Raw genomic sequence first — 17345 nt, forward strand, 5'->3', positions numbered from 1 at the left:
TGCTTAAATAATGTTTACTTTTAATGTATGAAAATTTTCATAATAGAATAACGGTTTGTTGTTCCTTTAATTATTTAATGTCTCTGTACTGTGATTGTGAATGATTGATTTAAAAATAGTTTAGTCGTCGACATTTTAAAGAGACTGTTAACCAAATTGTATTATAGGGGTTTCCAAAAAATAGTCAAGTTAGCCAAAATAATACAGGTTTTTTTAACTTGGTAGGGGTATATATATCTTATGGTGGTGTAAAATTGAACAATGCCATAGATGAACTAAAAGTTAAGAGAATTTTGAACTAGACAAGCAGAAAAAATCATGGTCTATATTCAATTCAATTCACAGTGTACAGTTTAGTTCATTTTGCAATGGAAAAGGGTTCTCAGTTTTTTTAGTGTACGCATTCTGACATTAGAAACCATGGAGGGAAGCGTTTCAGACGGTTAGTTTTGGGTAGTTCTGAAAATATACCTAGTTTTTACATTCCTCAGTAACCCTATAAATCACTGATGGTATTCTAGGTACTTTTTATACCCTCCATCATAGGATGGGGGTATATTAACTTTGTCATTCCGTTTGTAACACATCGAAATATTGCTCTAAGACCCCATAAAGTATATATATTCTGGGTCGTGGTGAAATTCTGAGTCGATCTAAGCATGTCCGTCCGTCCGTCCGTCCGTCCGTCTGTTGAAATCACGCTAACTTCCGAACGAAACAAGCTATCGACTTGAAACTTGGCACAAGTAGTTGTTATCGATGTAGGTCGGATGGTATTGAAAATGGGCCATATCGGTCCACTTTTACGTATAGCCCCCATATAAAGGGACCCTCAGATTTGGCTTGTAGAGCCTCTAACAGAAGCATATTTCATCCGATCCGGCTGAAATTTGGTATATGGTGTTGGTATATGGTCTCTAACAACCATGGAAAAATTGGTCCATATCGGTCCACTTTTACGTATAGCCCCCATATAAACGGACCCCCAAATTTGGCTTGCGATTGCTCTAAGAGAAGCAAATTTCATCCGATCCAGCTGAAATTTGGTACATGCTGTTAGTATATGGTCTCTACCAACCATGCAAAAATTGGTCCACATCGGTCCATAATTATATATAGCCCCCATATAAACCGATCCCCAGATTTGGCTTGCGGAGCCTAAAAGAGAAGCAACTTTCATCCGATCCGGCTGAAATTTGGTACATGATGTTGGTATATGGTCTCTAACAACTATGCAAAAATTGGTCCATATCGGTCCATAATTATATATAGCCCCCATATAAACCGATCCCCAGATTTGGCTTGTGGAGCCTCTAAGAGAAGCATATTTCGTCCGATCCGGCTGAAATTTGGCACATGGTGTTGGTATATGGTCTCAAACAACCGTGCAAAAATTGGTCCACATCGGTCCATAATTATATATAGCCCCCATATAAACCGATCCCCAGATTTGGCTTGCGTAGCCTAAAAGAGAAGCAAATTTCATCCGATCCGGCTGAAATTTGATACATGATGTTGGTATATGGTCTCTAACAACCATGCAAAAATTGGTCCATATCGGTCCTTAATTATATATAGCCCCCATATAAACCGATCCCCAGATTTGGTTTGTAGAGCCTCTAACAGAAGCATATTTCATCCGATCCGGCTGAAATTTGGTATATGGTGTTGGTATATGGTCTCTACCAACCATGCAAAAATTGGTTTACATCGGTCCATAATTATATATAGCCCCCATATAAACCGATCCCCAGATTTGGCTTGCGGAGCCTAAAAGAGAAGCAAATTTCATCCGATCCGGCTGATATTTGGTACATGATGTTGGTATATGGTCTTTAATAACCATGCAAAAATTGGTCCATATCGGTCCTTAATTATATATAGCCCCCATATAAACCGATCCCCAGATTTGGCTTGTGGAGCCTCTAAGAGAAGCATATTTCATCCGATCCGGCTGAAATTTGGTACATGGTGTTGGTATATGGTCTCTAACAACCGTGCAAAAATTGGTCCACATCGGTCCATAATTATATATACCGCCTATATAAACCGATCCCTAGATTTGGGTTGTGGAGCCTCTAAGATAAGCATATTTTATCCGATCCGGCTGAAATTTGGTACATAATGTTGGTATATGGTCTCTAACAACCATGCAAAAATTGGTCCACATCGGTTCATAATTATATATAGCCCCCATATAAACCGATCTCCAGATTTGGCTTGCAAAGCCTCAAAGAGAAGCAAATTGCATCCGATCCGGCTGAAATTTGGTACATGGTATTGGTATATGGTTTCTAACAACCATGCAAAAATTGGTCCACATCGGTCCATAATTATATAAAGCGCCCATATAAACCGATCCCCAGATTTGGGTTGGGGAGCCTCAAAGAGAAGCAAATTTCATCCGATCCGCCTGAAATTTGGTACATGATATTGGTATATGGTCTCTAACAACCATGCAAAAATTGGTCCACATCGGTTCATAATTATATATAGCCCCCATATAAAACGATCCCCAGATTTGGCTTGCGAAGTCTCCAAGAGAAGCAAATTTCATCCAATCCGGTTGTAATTTGGAACATGGTGTTAGTATATGATCTTTAACAACCGTGCCAGAATTGGTCCATATCGGTCCATAATTATATATAGCCCCCATATAAAACGTTCTCCAGATTTGACCTCCGGAGCCTCTTGGAGGAGCAAAATTCATCCGATCCGGTTCAAATTATAAACGTGGTGTTAGTATATGGTCGCTAATAACCATATCAAAATTGGTCCAATCACAGAAAAATTGGTCCATATCGGTCCATAATCATGGTTGCCACTAGAGCCAAAAATAATCTACCAAAATTTTTTTCTATAGAAAATTTTGTCAAAATTTTATTTCTATAGAAAATTTTGTCAAAATTTTATTTCTAGAGAAAATTTTGTTAAAATATTATTCGGTTCATAATGAAATTTTCATCATTGTCAAAATTTTATTTCCATAGAAAATTTTGTTCAAATTTTATTCGGTTCATAATCATGGTTGCCACTCGAGCCAAAAATAATCTACCAAGATTTTATTTCTATAGAAATTTTGTCAAAAGTTTATTTCTATAGACAATTTTGTTAAAATTTTATTTCTGTAGAAATTTTTGTCAAAATTTTCTTTCTATAGAAAATTTTGTCATACAATTTAGAAGATGGTGTTAGGAGGTTTTAAGATGCCATCGGCAAGCGTTACCGCAACTTAAGTAATTCGATTGTGGATGGCAGTGTTTAGAAGAAGTTTCTACGCAATCCATGATGGAGGGTACATAAGCTTCGGCCTGGCCGAACTTACGGCCGTATATACTTGTTTCCTATTAAGACATTTCCGAAGAACTATTCTCCAAATTATAACAGGTACTTTATAGTTAAAGCGTTATTATCTTAAATCTAAAGATTCAGTATTTCAAATAATTTAAGCACAATTTCTTTAAAAATGTCTCTCTTTTTTCTTTAATGAAACTTTCCCTTAGTTTCAAGACATACGACATTTACGGAGGGATGCAAATTTCCAAATTTTGTGTCCTAAATTTAATAAAAAAGATGTTTGAATAAAGATTACAAACTTTCTTTTAATTAAAATTTCATTATCTTAAAGAAATTTGTCCTTAATATTGTGTAAATTGCGCATCCTAAAATTTGGGTTGCGTAATCTTCAATACCACTCAAATATTTTTTCAGTGTGGGTAGTTTTGTTTTCACAGTACATTAAATCCAATCAATCATTTTCGTTCTTATTATTATACAAATCCTCCCATTGTGCAGCATCTTGTAAGTGGATGATGAGAGACTCCACTTTTTGCTAAGCCCCCCAATGTGCAATGATTTATAAGTTTTAAAATGAAAGACTCCTCGAGCACAATTACTAAAGAAAAAAACTACTCTTGAACACTAGCGAGTGAAAGATGTTACGTGAGATTTCTAAAGGAGAACAATTTCTTGCATCAAACAATTTCAAATTGTACTTCTTCTTTAGGCAATGTGTGCCAACAATTTCTCACGGTATAGGCACAAGCTTTTCATGCTTTTTTTGCAAACTGTCCTATTTCTTTAGAAATAATTTTTTGGAGTTGAAAGAAGCATCCAAGAATGATTTACTTCTTCCACATCCTGTAGTGGAGAGCACCTGCCCGCGTGTGGCACAAAAAATTGAAACAGCTGCGTAGTACTTTAAATCACCACACTATACTATTCCATTGTTCATAAGATTTTGTGTTTCCTCATTTATAGGCCATACACTACAAAAAATATAGTTTTGAGCAAAAAGTTGTGTTGCCCTTGAAATATGAGAGCGAATTTTGCTTACCATAGAAGACGCATTTCGCATTTTGTACTTAGAATAAAAAAAGATTTGACTTTAAAATTATATTGAACTGAAGTCCTAAATCGTCCTTAAATTCGAGGATATTGGATATTGCCGAAACAATCTGATGTTTGTTTTATGTAAACATATTATATGTTTGGAAGCACATGTGAGTACGTACACACATGACAGTTGGATAGCTGGCGGACGATTTCTTTAAATCAAAAATGTGTTTTTTTACTTTAAAGAAAATTTGCCTTAGTTAAAAGGCCATACGTATTTAACGGTGGGACGGAAATTTCCAAAAATTTCTATCTTAAATTTAATAAAAAAATAATTTTGAAGCAAAGATTATAACTATATTTTAATTAAAATTTTATTATTTTAAAGAAATTTGTCGTCAATATTTTGTAAATTGTACATTCTAAAATTTAAGTTGCGCTATATTTAATATCATGTATATTTTTTCAGTGAGTGGGAAAAAATTAACACTAGCACAATTCTATATGAAGTAAATATCAAACAAGCTTCGGTTAATCCAAACAAAGATTATAGATTTGAGGAAGATGGGAGATTGGCATGCGTCATACCAAAAGTTGCATTGAACTGAAGTCCTAAATCGTCCTTAAATTCGAGGGTTTTTTCTAACATTACAACATACTCAAAAAAATCGCGTTTTTTTATCGGAAGCATATATATTTTTGGATATTGCCGAAACAATCTGATGTTTGTTTTATGTAAACATATTATATGTTTGGAAGCACATGTGCGTGTGTACACACATGACAGTTGGATAGCTGGCGGACGATTTCTTTAAATCAAAAATGTATTTTTTTACTTTAAAGAAAATTTGCCTTAGTTAAAAAGCCATACGTATTTAACGGAGGGACGGAAATTTCAAAAATTTCTATCTTAAATTTAATAAAAAAAATAATTTTGAAGCAAAGATTATAAACTATATTTTAATTAAAATTTTATTATTTTAAAGAAATTTGTCGTCAATATTTTGTAAATTGCACATTCTAAAATTTAAGTTGCGCTACATTTAATATCATGTATATTTTTTCAGTGAGTGGGAAAAAATCAACACTGGCACAATTCGATATGAAGTAAATATCAAACAAGCTTCGGTTAATCCAAACAAAGATTATAGATTTGAGGAAGATGGGAGATTGGCATGCGTCATACCAAAAGTTGTATTGAACTGAAGTCCTAAATCGTCCTTAAATTCGAGGGTTTTTTCTAACATTACAACATACTCAAAAAAATCACGTTTTTTTATCGGAAGCATATATATTTTTGGATATTGCCGAAACAATCTGATGTTTGTTTTATGTAAACATATTATATGTTTGGAAGCACATATGCGTACGTACACACGTGGCAGTTGGATAGCTGGCGGACGATTTCTTTAAATCAAAAATGTGTTTTTTTACTTTTGAAGAAAATTTGCCTTATTTAAAAGGCCATACGTATTTAACGGAGGGACGGAAATTTCCAAAAATTTCTATCTTAAATTTAATAAAAAAATAATTTTGAAGCAAAGATTATAAACTATATTTTAATTAAAATTTTATTATTTTAAAGAAATTTGTCGTCAATATTTTGTAAATTGCACATTCTAAAATTTAAGTTGCGCTATATTTAATATCATGTATATTTTTTCAGTGAGTGGGAAAAAATCAACACTGGCACAATTCGATATGAAGTAAATATCAAACAAGCTTCGGTTAATCCAAACAAAGATTATAGATTTGAGGAAGATGGGAGATTGGCTTGCGTCATACCAAATGTTGCATTTACCAGATTAGTTTAATACATATTTGTAATCTTTTAGTTGTTTTTAGTTTTTATTTTTTAAATGAAAAATGTAATTTTCTTAATGAAACAATGTTAAATTTTAAGCAACAACAACAAAAAAAATACATTTTCCCCTTTATGGAAATTTATTTCGTGCTCTTAATTTCTTTTTATTTGCATTTTAATGCTATGTCAGTACTTATCGTATACGCGTTTGGATCGAGTATTAAACTAATGTGGTAAATGGTTTGATGTGCTGAGTAGCCAATCTCCCATCTTTCTCTTCTATAATCTTTGAATCCAAAGACAATAAACTCTAGGAAGATAGGAAATTAGCTACTGAGGAGATCAAACCATTTACCATGTTAGTTAGCATTAAAATGCAAATAAAAAGAAATTAAGTGCACGAAATAAATTTCCTTAAACGGGAAAATGTAATTTTTATGTTGTTGCCTAAAATTTCACATTGTTTCATTATTTATTTATTCAACAACGTAATATAAATAGCCGAAACAGGCCAAATAAAACTATATTACATCTCGTAACACTGAATAAAAAAACTTTCGCTAGAGAAAAATATAAAATTGTTCACTCTACTTAGAATATACTACTGAATTTTGCAATTCTTAAGGCACATGAAGAGAAAACTTAAATGTAATAAAAATTCATTAAGAAAATTAAGTTTTTCATTTAAAAAATAAAAACGAAAAACAAATAAAATTACGAACATGTATGGAACTAACATGGTAAATGCAACATTTGGTATGACGCAAGCCAATTTCCTATCTTCCTTAAGTTTCTTGTCTTTGGGTTAATCGACCTCCGACGCAGAAGGTCGATTCGTAGTCGATTACCGATTCTTCAGTCGAACTCTAGCACACAGGAAACCAAGACCGAATAATGTGCTTCGAAGGCGAAATGCGCCCCATTGACCAAAAATTTGATACCCACGATTTTCTGCGATTCAAAAGATGCGATGCACATCGAATACTTTGAATTCTTTTATTTAGTCCAATTCGACGTTAATATGGGAACTATGTTCGGTTTTAGAGTTGAAAACCACTTTATTTTCGAAATTACTTTTCCTTAACCCTTTCGACCCTAAAGTTGTCTGTGAGCAACTTTTTGTGTTTTGAGACTCACTGTCAGCGTTGTTTTTGTTTTTGTTCATAAAACTGTAACGGTATCGAAAACTACAAGTGTTTTCTTCAAGTTGAATGAAAAATCAGTTAATTTAGTTGTCAATTAGCAAAAATGTTTTCATTAACACGCACGTGCTTCAAGAAAAAAAATATTTGTGAATTTGGAAAACAATTTTTATAAATGCCTTTTTTTCAAAAATTACAACAAAAGTATTGAAAGTTTTTATTTAATCTGTTGTAGTACATATCAAATAAAATATTTGTGGAAGTGAAATCTTAGAATTTCAAAAAAACAACAAGTGAGAAATTTTTAAAATTGAAAAGTTGCCTACAGGCAACTTTGGGCAATTGTGGTAGTAAAATTACATATTTTTGGACATGGCACCTAGAGAAAAAAGGTTTGAAAAACAATGACATTAAACAAATTTTGAACTTCGATCGGGATGTCCCAGTGACGAGGAATGTGGCAATGATGTGGAAGACATATCTGCAGTACTGAGGAGAAATTTGAAAGGAATCGTAAAAAGGGAAGAAACCAAAGATATCTGCCTTGTTGGCAACATACTGGTGGATTAGCACGAATATTGTCGCTTTACTATACTTTGGTTTTTTAGACAGCCAGTTAAACTGTCATGGGTTCAGAACAAAAAGAAAACAAAACATTTTCGTGAATCACGCATGATTCACGCGAAGCCGTATTAATTAAATCTCGTGAATGTGCGTCAACGGGACTAAACAAAAATGTGTCGTGCATGAGCAAAAATCAAATTGTGTTCGTGATTTACGTGAGTAAAATTTCTCCGAAATCACACTCACGATTAAAATTCACGTTCACGATCCAATTCACGCTCACGATAAAATTGACGTTCACGATAAAATTCACATTCACGTTAAGACAGAGACAGAAAAAAATCACACTCACGAACAAATTCACGTTCACGATTCTAGCTCGCCGATTTTAATCACCTTCACGAATTTTATCACTCTTAAGATTTCAATAGCGTCCTTGTTTGATTGTGAATCATATTTGAATTTTGCTAATGGTTCCGTCGTGAGTTATGAATATAACTTACTGATCAGTAACTGCAGCGAGTCATGGGATTTGTCGTGAGTCACGCCAATTGCCGTGTTCCGAAAATTTTCCTGAATCACTAGATTTGTGGTGAATTTCGAAAATTGTGGTGAATGATGCAGGAACGTGAGGCATAAACTTTGTTCGTGCGTGAGCGAGTATAACTTTTAATTTCGTGAATTTGCGTGAACGTGAATTCTTACCCACATGTCGTGCGTGCGTATAAATATTTCTTCGAGAATGCGCGTGAGCGTAAGTGAAATTTCACTCACGCGCACATCTAAGTACACATTTATTGTAATAATAACAAAAAATGTAAAAAAATCCAATAAAACGTAATACGTCTATAATTACAAAACAAACCATTTTATTGCCACAATTGCCCAAAGTTGCCCACAGGCAACATTCTCTACCGCCCAAATGTATAGGCGTGGCTACCCGAAATTTTGGCTAGACGCTTCTGAAGTGACTTAAACATGATTAAGAGTATAAAAAAATTTTAACCCTTCGGGTCGAAAGGGTTAAATAATAAAAATTATAAATGAAAGCAAACATATTCCTATAAAGTCTTACCGATATCTAGAGGAACAAGAAACTGCGCATCAATTGAGTTAATTTATCTGCTTTATATTGAACTGTTTTAATAAAGTACCCGCGAAAATTTCAACTCTAAAAGCTAACATAGTACTTACCTTTATATTGAACAATAAACTTCCAATGCACGGTGCGACAACCAGAAAAAAATATAAATAATATTTACCAGAGATAAATGTAATTTTGGTAAAAATTCTGTGTAGTGTAAACATATCTCAATTCTCTACAAAAATCAAATTGTTTATTTGTAAACAAAAACTTACTTTAATGTGCACTGTATCTTTTAAGATACAACTACTACACCCTCAAAAAATGCCCCTGTAACATATACTCATTTAAGGATTAAGACACTATATTGGATTAGATAAACTCATTAGATTATTTTAATAAAAATGATACTGGGTTTAAAACAAATTTAGCTTTGAAAATTTTTTGTATTCAGCAATATAACTAAAACCGTGACTATACAATCTTGCCAATAAAACTTATTTTAGAGACATATTGAACAATTTATCTAAACATTCACCCTTATTCCTGAAGTCGCCCTCGCTCTCGCTCTCGCCGTCGCTCTTTGTCGTCTGTCGCTTTTAAGTCGCCTCGTCATTCATTTGATATTCCTGCGAAGTGGCGACGTCGACGACGACGATTACTTTTTGTACCAATTACAATACTCGGTAATAAAAGGCCGATATCAATAGAAAACAATCAGCTGATGTGCAAAAAAGAATTTTAATTTTTTCAGTTAAAATATTTTTATTTCTGACGCAATTCTAAGTCGGAAAATTAAGAAAAAATATTTAATTTGACGCGGAAAAAATGTGGATATATATTCGAGGACAGTTAAAGCTTCGAAAACTACAAAAATGGCAACGACGCTGAGATCAATGGCACAAGGATCATCTTGAAAGAAAACAATTAGCTGATATGCAAACCTGAATTTTAATTATTTGCGTTTAAAATGCTGTTTGTTTGTAATCCAATGTTGACTTGGCAAATCAAAATAAATGATAAATTTGACTCGGGAAATGATTTAGACATTAGGACAATAACAACATCCGGCATATACAATTGGAACGACGTTGACATTATGTGTCCAAGGATCATTCAAAGTTCGACACAATTGTTACCTAAGTTTGGTGCTAAATAAAATACATTGGCCTTGAAGGATTTCTATTAAAAATAAATGGACTTGAAAATCAACACGTTTACTTTAATTGTACAGTGTTCTTTTCTATGATTTGAATGTGATGACCATAACTGCTATATATACTGATTTTTTCCCATATTTTTTTTTGTAATTGTTGAAGATTAGTCACTTTACCTCTTACCAATTTCCATTTTTACATTTATTTTTCAATTGTTCGATTAATAAAGTCTAAAAAACTTCTTCAAAAATTAAACACTAAACTCGTCGCTGGTAAATTTAAAGGCGACAAAAAGCGACGATGTTGGCGACAAAAAGCGACACCAGGAATACCGATTTTCTTCGATAGCAGAATATATCGACGAACGGAATATCAATTAGTGGCGATTGACGAAAAGCGACAAAAAGCGACGGCGAGGGCGACTTCAGGAATAAGGGTGATTATGTACGACTTTAGGCGGCAGAGTGCAGCGCCTGGCGACGAAACGCCAAACAAGCCTTAAGTCTTCGCGGGATTATAGAATTAAGGATGAATTGTTTATGTAATATTTTTATTAATTTAAAATTTAAATTTAAAATTTTATTAATTAATTTCAAAATTAAAAAAAAATAAATAAAATAAAAATCTAATTTAATTCCTTGGCGTTATATGAAATAGAGTTCCCATAGGGCATGAGGCTTGTATTCTTTTAGTACCCTTGAAGTACTTCACTTGAAGTAATTCAACTACCTCGGCACGATCCATAATGGCTAGCAGATTATGTTTATGCTCCACTGAAGTTAAGTATGACACACATTTAATGTTGTAATAGATTCTTTGTTTACGGTCACTTTTCTTACGCTTTTCAGATTGATTTACTCCTTTTTCAGCAGTCAAAAATTTGCTGAAATATCCAAAATTATTGTTGTTCTATATTCAAAAAGTTCATGACAACCAAAAATTAATAATGAATGTATTTTCGTTTTATTAGTATATCACAATTGTTTTATGGATCCTCATAGCGATTAAAAAGGTACCTCTCTAAACATTTTTTTTATTATTGTATGTTGAACCATTTTGAATATAACTGTAATATTTTTAGTATCCGTAGCACATGTAAAGTGCTTGTACAGATTTTTTCTCTTAGTCTCATTTAAAAACATTCCCTCTATGAAGTCTCGTGCTGCTAGATAGTCATGGGCAGGTCCTTTGTATTCGGGAAAGAATGTTACCAAATCGGAATACATGATTTTCTCTCTCAAGATATCAATTTTATTAAAAAATACAGCAATTGCAATCTCCGCAAACCAGTCACATTCGCAGATTGTTTTAAATACATTCATCGATTCTTTTAATCGATTCTCATTATTCTCCTCATTGAGAGTTTGATCGTATTCGGATATGGCAACTAAAAATAAAATTACTTTAACTTGATCGAAAGCATAGAGCCATTTGCGACGTTCCGAACGTTGTCCACCAACATCGATTATACGAAATGAATTGCGTTTGATTTTAAAATCGTGTTCGACTACCCCAGATGTGGGGATGCGCAAATGTAAGATATCACCTTCGTTGGGCAAGTAATCAGGTGCAGCTATACGGTCTATATTGTCCAAATAGTATTTAAGGGAATCACCTATTTGATATTCGCGACGCCTCTTGTAACATTCTTGTACACCTTTATCATACCACAGCTCCTTTATCGCCTTAATATAGAAATCAGTAACACGTGTAAATTCTTCAGTATTGCCCGTCTTAATAATCTCAGCGTTGACACAATTGACAAGATGTTCATAACTAATATGCAGTTTGTCCATAGCCTCGACTAAGGTTTTAAGTAAAGTGAATATGTTTTGCAAAATCAAATTTATATGCTCCTTCTTCTCTTTATCCGTATAGCCATTATCATAGATAATCCGCATTTGTCGAATGAAGGTCGATTTGCCCGATTCTCCGGTACCTAAGAGCAGCAGCTGAATTAATTTCTTTTTTTCACGTTGACTCTGTTCAAGAGTTTTTTTTAATTCTTTGTTGCGCTGCCTCTGATGAGCTTTTTCATTCGTAAGAAAACATGATGTGAAGGTACTCATGTTGACGGTTCCAAAAAAAAAAACAGGAACGCCTCAAAAATTCCGTTACTTATTACGATATTGTTTCAAGAAATAACTTTATTAATTTGCTCGTACTTCTCAAGACATAATAAAAAGAGGATTTAATATTTACATATATTTTTAATAACCACAGTTTCTATATTAATCATGACTTGTGTTCTCTATTGGTCATTGCAAGTGCTATTTTAAGAAATCATATTAATATAATTGATCACAAAGAATGTGTAGCATAATTTTTTGGTCTGTATTAGGATTGTACACCACAGGAAATGTGTTAGTAAACACAGCAGAAAAAATTGATACATCAGTCGAAAGTCGGCCGTTTAGTGTAAGAGAAAGTGTGTCCACGTTACCGCGAGTGCACTGTATATGTTAATATGTTGGTACATATTATGTTACATATTCTTGAATATAATATCTGTGGATGCAAACATATTTTTATTTAGAAATTTTGTATAAACCGCTATATGTTTAGAAACGTCACAGAGAGAGAGTGAGCGAGAGAAAAGGGAGAAAACAGATATTTATTTATTTGTATAAATAAATATTTGGGGTGTAAATTCAAATACATTTATATTTAAGATTTTTTGCTGCAAGCAAACAATTTTCCGACATTTTTTGGGGGTTTGAGCATGGGGATGAAATTTTATGACTCAATATATTCAACATTTTTGTTTGCCCAGTCCACACCTACAACTTCGCTGAAAACTGCAAAAAATCGCAGTATTTTTCGTGTTATGGCCATGCGAAAATTAAAAGAATATTGCATAAAAGTTCTCAAAATCGAATTTGGCTAAAACAAAAACTGTATAAATTTTTTTTTGCAATAAAAATAAGATAAATTTAGCGTTAGTTTAACTACGGATTTTTTTTTCAGTGTGGAGCTAAATCATAGGTTGTGTTGGAACGAAATCGGTTGAATTTTTAGAGAAACAAGGTATAACCCTAAAAAATATTCCTTTTTGAAAAAAAAAAATATTTCGGTGAATCGACTTTCGTGGGAAACACAAACTAACAAGACCTACTATTTCTACCCACAGTTTTATCTTCTAAAATTGTTATTATGGACGTCCCAGTCTCCTCCCACGCCCAAAAAAAGTGAATCCACCCTGGATGAAAATGTTGGTTTATTTAAGAAAATTTTAACTAAAATATTTTTCTAATTGCAACATGTTACAAATAGGTTAATAATTTTTGGTCAAATTGAAGAAAATTTATTAAAAATAATACATTTTTTGCGTTGTTTAAGATAATTTCGTATGTTAAGGAAAAAAATTGGATTTAAAACGGTTAAAATGTCTTTGTCGCAATAAAACGTTCAAGACAGGTACAATTTTAGTAAAATTTACTCATTTAAGCAATCTTAAGGAAAATATGAACTATTTTATTTAAGGAAAATATGAACTATTTTATTTTTTTGTAAAATTGTGTACTATATATGTATACAAATTTTTCTCATTTTTAGTTGACGTCATTAATGTAAGCAAAAAATTATTCAAATAAGGAAATTTAACTAAAACTAATTTTCATGAACTAAAATAAAGGTGGCATTGGAGCCCTCTTTTTGAGAACGAAACTTTCTCAAATTCAATGATTTTTGTGAAGCTTTTGCGAATTTATGAATATTTTATAAAAATAATTCTGCGTTAACATTTCTTCATAAAAAGAAGTTTCGTTGAGGTTGTATAATTTCGATTTAAAGGGTGATACGGTCAAAATTTGGTCAAGGGAAAACGCGTGTAAATCGGTGAAATCGTTTATTTCAAAAATCAAATTAAATTTCTTTTTCAAGTTCAATTAGTATAAAATTCAGGAAAAAATATTCAGTTAGGCTTTCGCTTTTCCAAATCCGAATTACCGGGCCTCACGCTTGACATCTGCCATCAGATTTTGTACAGCCACCTTGTCCACCTTCTTCGCCGCAGAAAGCCAGTTTGCCTTGAACTGCTGCTCGTCCTTAGCAGTTTTTTTGGTCTTCTTTAGGTTCCGCTTGACAATAGCCCAGTATTTCTCAATTGGGCGGAGCTCTGGCGTGTTGGGAGGGTTCTTGTCCTTGGGAACCACCTGCACGTTGTTGGCGGCGTACCACTCCATGGCCTTTTTACCGTAATGGCAAGATTCCAAATCCGGCCAAAACAGTACGGAACAACCGTGTTTCTTCAGGAAAGGCAGCAGACGTTTATTCAAACACTCTTTCACGTAAATTTCTTGGTTGACAGTCCCGGAAGCTATGAAAATACTGCTTTTCAAGCCACAGGTACAGATGGCTTGCCAAACCAGATATTTCTTTGCGAACTTTGACAGTTTTATGTGCTTGAAAATATCTGCTACCTTTCCCCTTCCTTTTGCCGTATAAAACTCCTGTCCAGAAAGCTGCTTGTACACGCTCATAAAAAATCGCTTCTGTAGCATATACTCCCAAACATATTTTGCTTCAAGCATATACATTTTTGGGTATTGCCCAAACATTTATATGTTTGATCTCTTCCAATATATAATATGTTTGAAAGCATATTGGTCTAAACAATATATGTTTGGGTAGTCTAAGTTCCAAACATTTTGTATTTTTGCATCCAAATTCAATAATGTTGTCTTCCAAAAAACAATATGTTATTATGTGAACATATAATATGTTTGGAAGCATTTTGCACCCAAAAATATTATATGCTTAAAAAAATTCTCCCAAACAATATTGTGCTCAAAATTTTATTTATTTATTTATATATTTACAATCATAACGAATTATGAAAATAAACAGGTAATAAAGGTGCTAACAACATAGGTTTTCGACCTGAATGCTCAAAATTTTGTTTCTGCCCAATTGTATATTCCCCCACATCTTTCTCACTTCCACGAGATTTTTTAGTTCTTAGCACCTTTTTCTGTAATACAAACATTGTAGAAGAAATTATTCAATTGTATGATTTTTTTTATTTTAATTTTACCTTTTGCCGGACGGGGATTCGAACAGCGGACCACACAGTTTGTAAGGATCAAAGAAGTAGCTGATCAATTGCCCAAGGAAAAATAAAATGTTAATTTTGTAATAACAAGCAACAACCACCAACTTAATTCAATATCGCTCCCTGTTAAATAGCGCTCCAAGCTACTAAACACATATATGTTTATAGGCTATTTCTAAATTAATATATGTTTGCATCCAAGCATATTATATTTACAAACATTTTATGTCCCAAACATAATATGTTCTAACATATTAACATATATGTCCCAAACATGTTATGCTAGTTTATGAACATTATATGCTTGCACTCAAAAATATTGTGTTTAAAAATTTGTGTTCCAAACATATAATGTTTATAGCCAAACATATGAAAAACAGCCTTTTTCATCCGTGTAGTCGGCTTCGACGTAGGTTTCGTCGTCCATTACCACGCAGTCAAACTTCGTCAGCATAGTCGTGTACCAGTGTTGCCAGGTTAGGGGTTTTTCCCCCCAAATTTAGGGGGTTTTTTCACGTTTAGGGGGATTTTTAGGGGTAAAATTTATTTGGGGGGATTTTTGGGGGTAAAAAATTATGTCAGACCTTATAAAGTGGAGCAATTCTAAAGCAAATTCGGAACAATTCTAGCATGAGTTATGAGAAAAAAGATGCGGAAAGTCAACAAGAAGATCCTAAATGCAAACAAGTATCCAATAGCATTATTTTCGTTATCTTGTTTAAACTCTTCTGTTGAAAGGGCATTTTTAATATTTAACAAAATTAAAAACAATCGTATTTTAACTTAGCAGCTGAAAGCTTTTTAAGAGTAAGCCCGCTTTTTAAATTAATATACATATTGTATTATTACATCCATAGAAAAAATAATTTCCTCAGGGATGAAATTTTAAACGAACGAAAATCTCTTTTGTTTTAAAGTATTTTCTTAAATAGCAAATTTTATTTTTTATTTACTTCAAACGAAAAATAAAATTTAGCATCAAAAGAAAACTTACTTTTTCTAAAATTTCGTTTCTCAGGAAAGAACTCTTCTTTCAGGATATATATTTGTGTTAAATTAAATTTTTAAAGTGTATCACTACAGGATTTTTGGAACCTCTTTTTGTACTTTTAATTCTGAAAATTTTTGGGGGTTTTTGAAAAAAGCTTAGACCAATTTAGGGGTTTTTTTCTTAAGATTTGGGGGGAAGAATCAAAAATCACCTGGCAACACTGTCGTGTACAGCCTCCGGGATCGCGCTTTGGCCGTCGTATTTTGTTTATCATCGCGATTTGGAGTCACTACCTTCTTGTAAGTCGATAGTCTGGCTCGTTTTTTGGCTCGATGCACAGTGGTAGACGATACACCCAGCTTATTTGCGGCATTTCGGAGAGAGAAGTTAGGGTTTCGCTTGAAACTACCGGCAATTCTCTTTGTCGTCTCAGCGGCTTCCGGTTTTCGATTTCCCCCCGATCCAGACTTCCTGGCTATCGACAAACGTTCCCCAAACACTTTAATTACATTTGCAACGGTTGATTTGGCAACTTTTAGCGATTTTGCCAGCTTTGCGTGCGAGTAGCTCGGATTTTCGCGATGCGCGAGCAAAATTTTGATACGCTGCTCTTCTTGCTTGGACGGCATTTTGACAAATGAAGAGTGAATTCCAAAATGAAAATAGGAGCAACATTCTACACACACACACCTTCAAAATGAGGGGTGTGCAGGTTTTTTAAATGCAAAATTGAAAGAAATACGTCAAGTTTATATTGACCAAATTTTAACCGTATCACCCTTTATGTTACGAATATGTGATTTGTGATTCAGAATTTCTTTATTCAATGTTTTAACTAGGGGTTTTCACGGGAACGGGATCTCGGGAATTCCCGGGAATTTGCTATATTTTCGTTCCCGCTTTACCGAGAATTAAGTGCGGGAATTCCCGGGAATTTTTCTTTAGAATATTTTATATATAATAGAGGGTTTTATATGGCAAATGACAGTTGAAATCTATTTAAAGTGGTTTTTGGAAGTATAATGTGAATGACTATGGTACCAAGTAGTAGTAGTTGACTTGTGGGACATACATAGTCGTAGGTTCTAGCCCAGATTCTAACGGGCTCCCAGTTGTTAAAAAGAAGGTTGCTTTTCCTAATTTATGATTGTCATATTTCTGTAAACCGGCATTCCGATAGACTGGTAGACTGAGTAAACCCTCTATAAAGGTAAA

General features: G+C 33.4%; 1 protein-coding gene across 1 annotated transcript; it reads right to left on the reverse strand.

The window, feature by feature from the left end:
* Positions 1 to 10716: 10716 nt before the first annotated feature.
* On the reverse strand, positions 10717 to 12155 carry LOC142231307 (guanine nucleotide-binding protein G(q) subunit alpha-like). Its single transcript, XM_075301922.1, has 2 exons — positions 11139 to 12155; positions 10717 to 10995 (listed from the first exon to the last, which is right to left on the reverse strand). Exons 1-2 carry the CDS (start codon positions 12153 to 12155, stop codon positions 10717 to 10719), a joined length of 1296 nt encoding a protein of 431 aa, XP_075158037.1.
* Positions 12156 to 17345: the final 5190 nt, after the last annotated feature.

The sequence above is a fragment of the Haematobia irritans genome, chromosome 1, assembly GCF_050003625.1.
Source record: "Haematobia irritans isolate KBUSLIRL chromosome 1, ASM5000362v1, whole genome shotgun sequence".
Lineage (NCBI taxonomy): Eukaryota > Metazoa > Arthropoda > Insecta > Diptera > Muscidae > Haematobia > Haematobia irritans.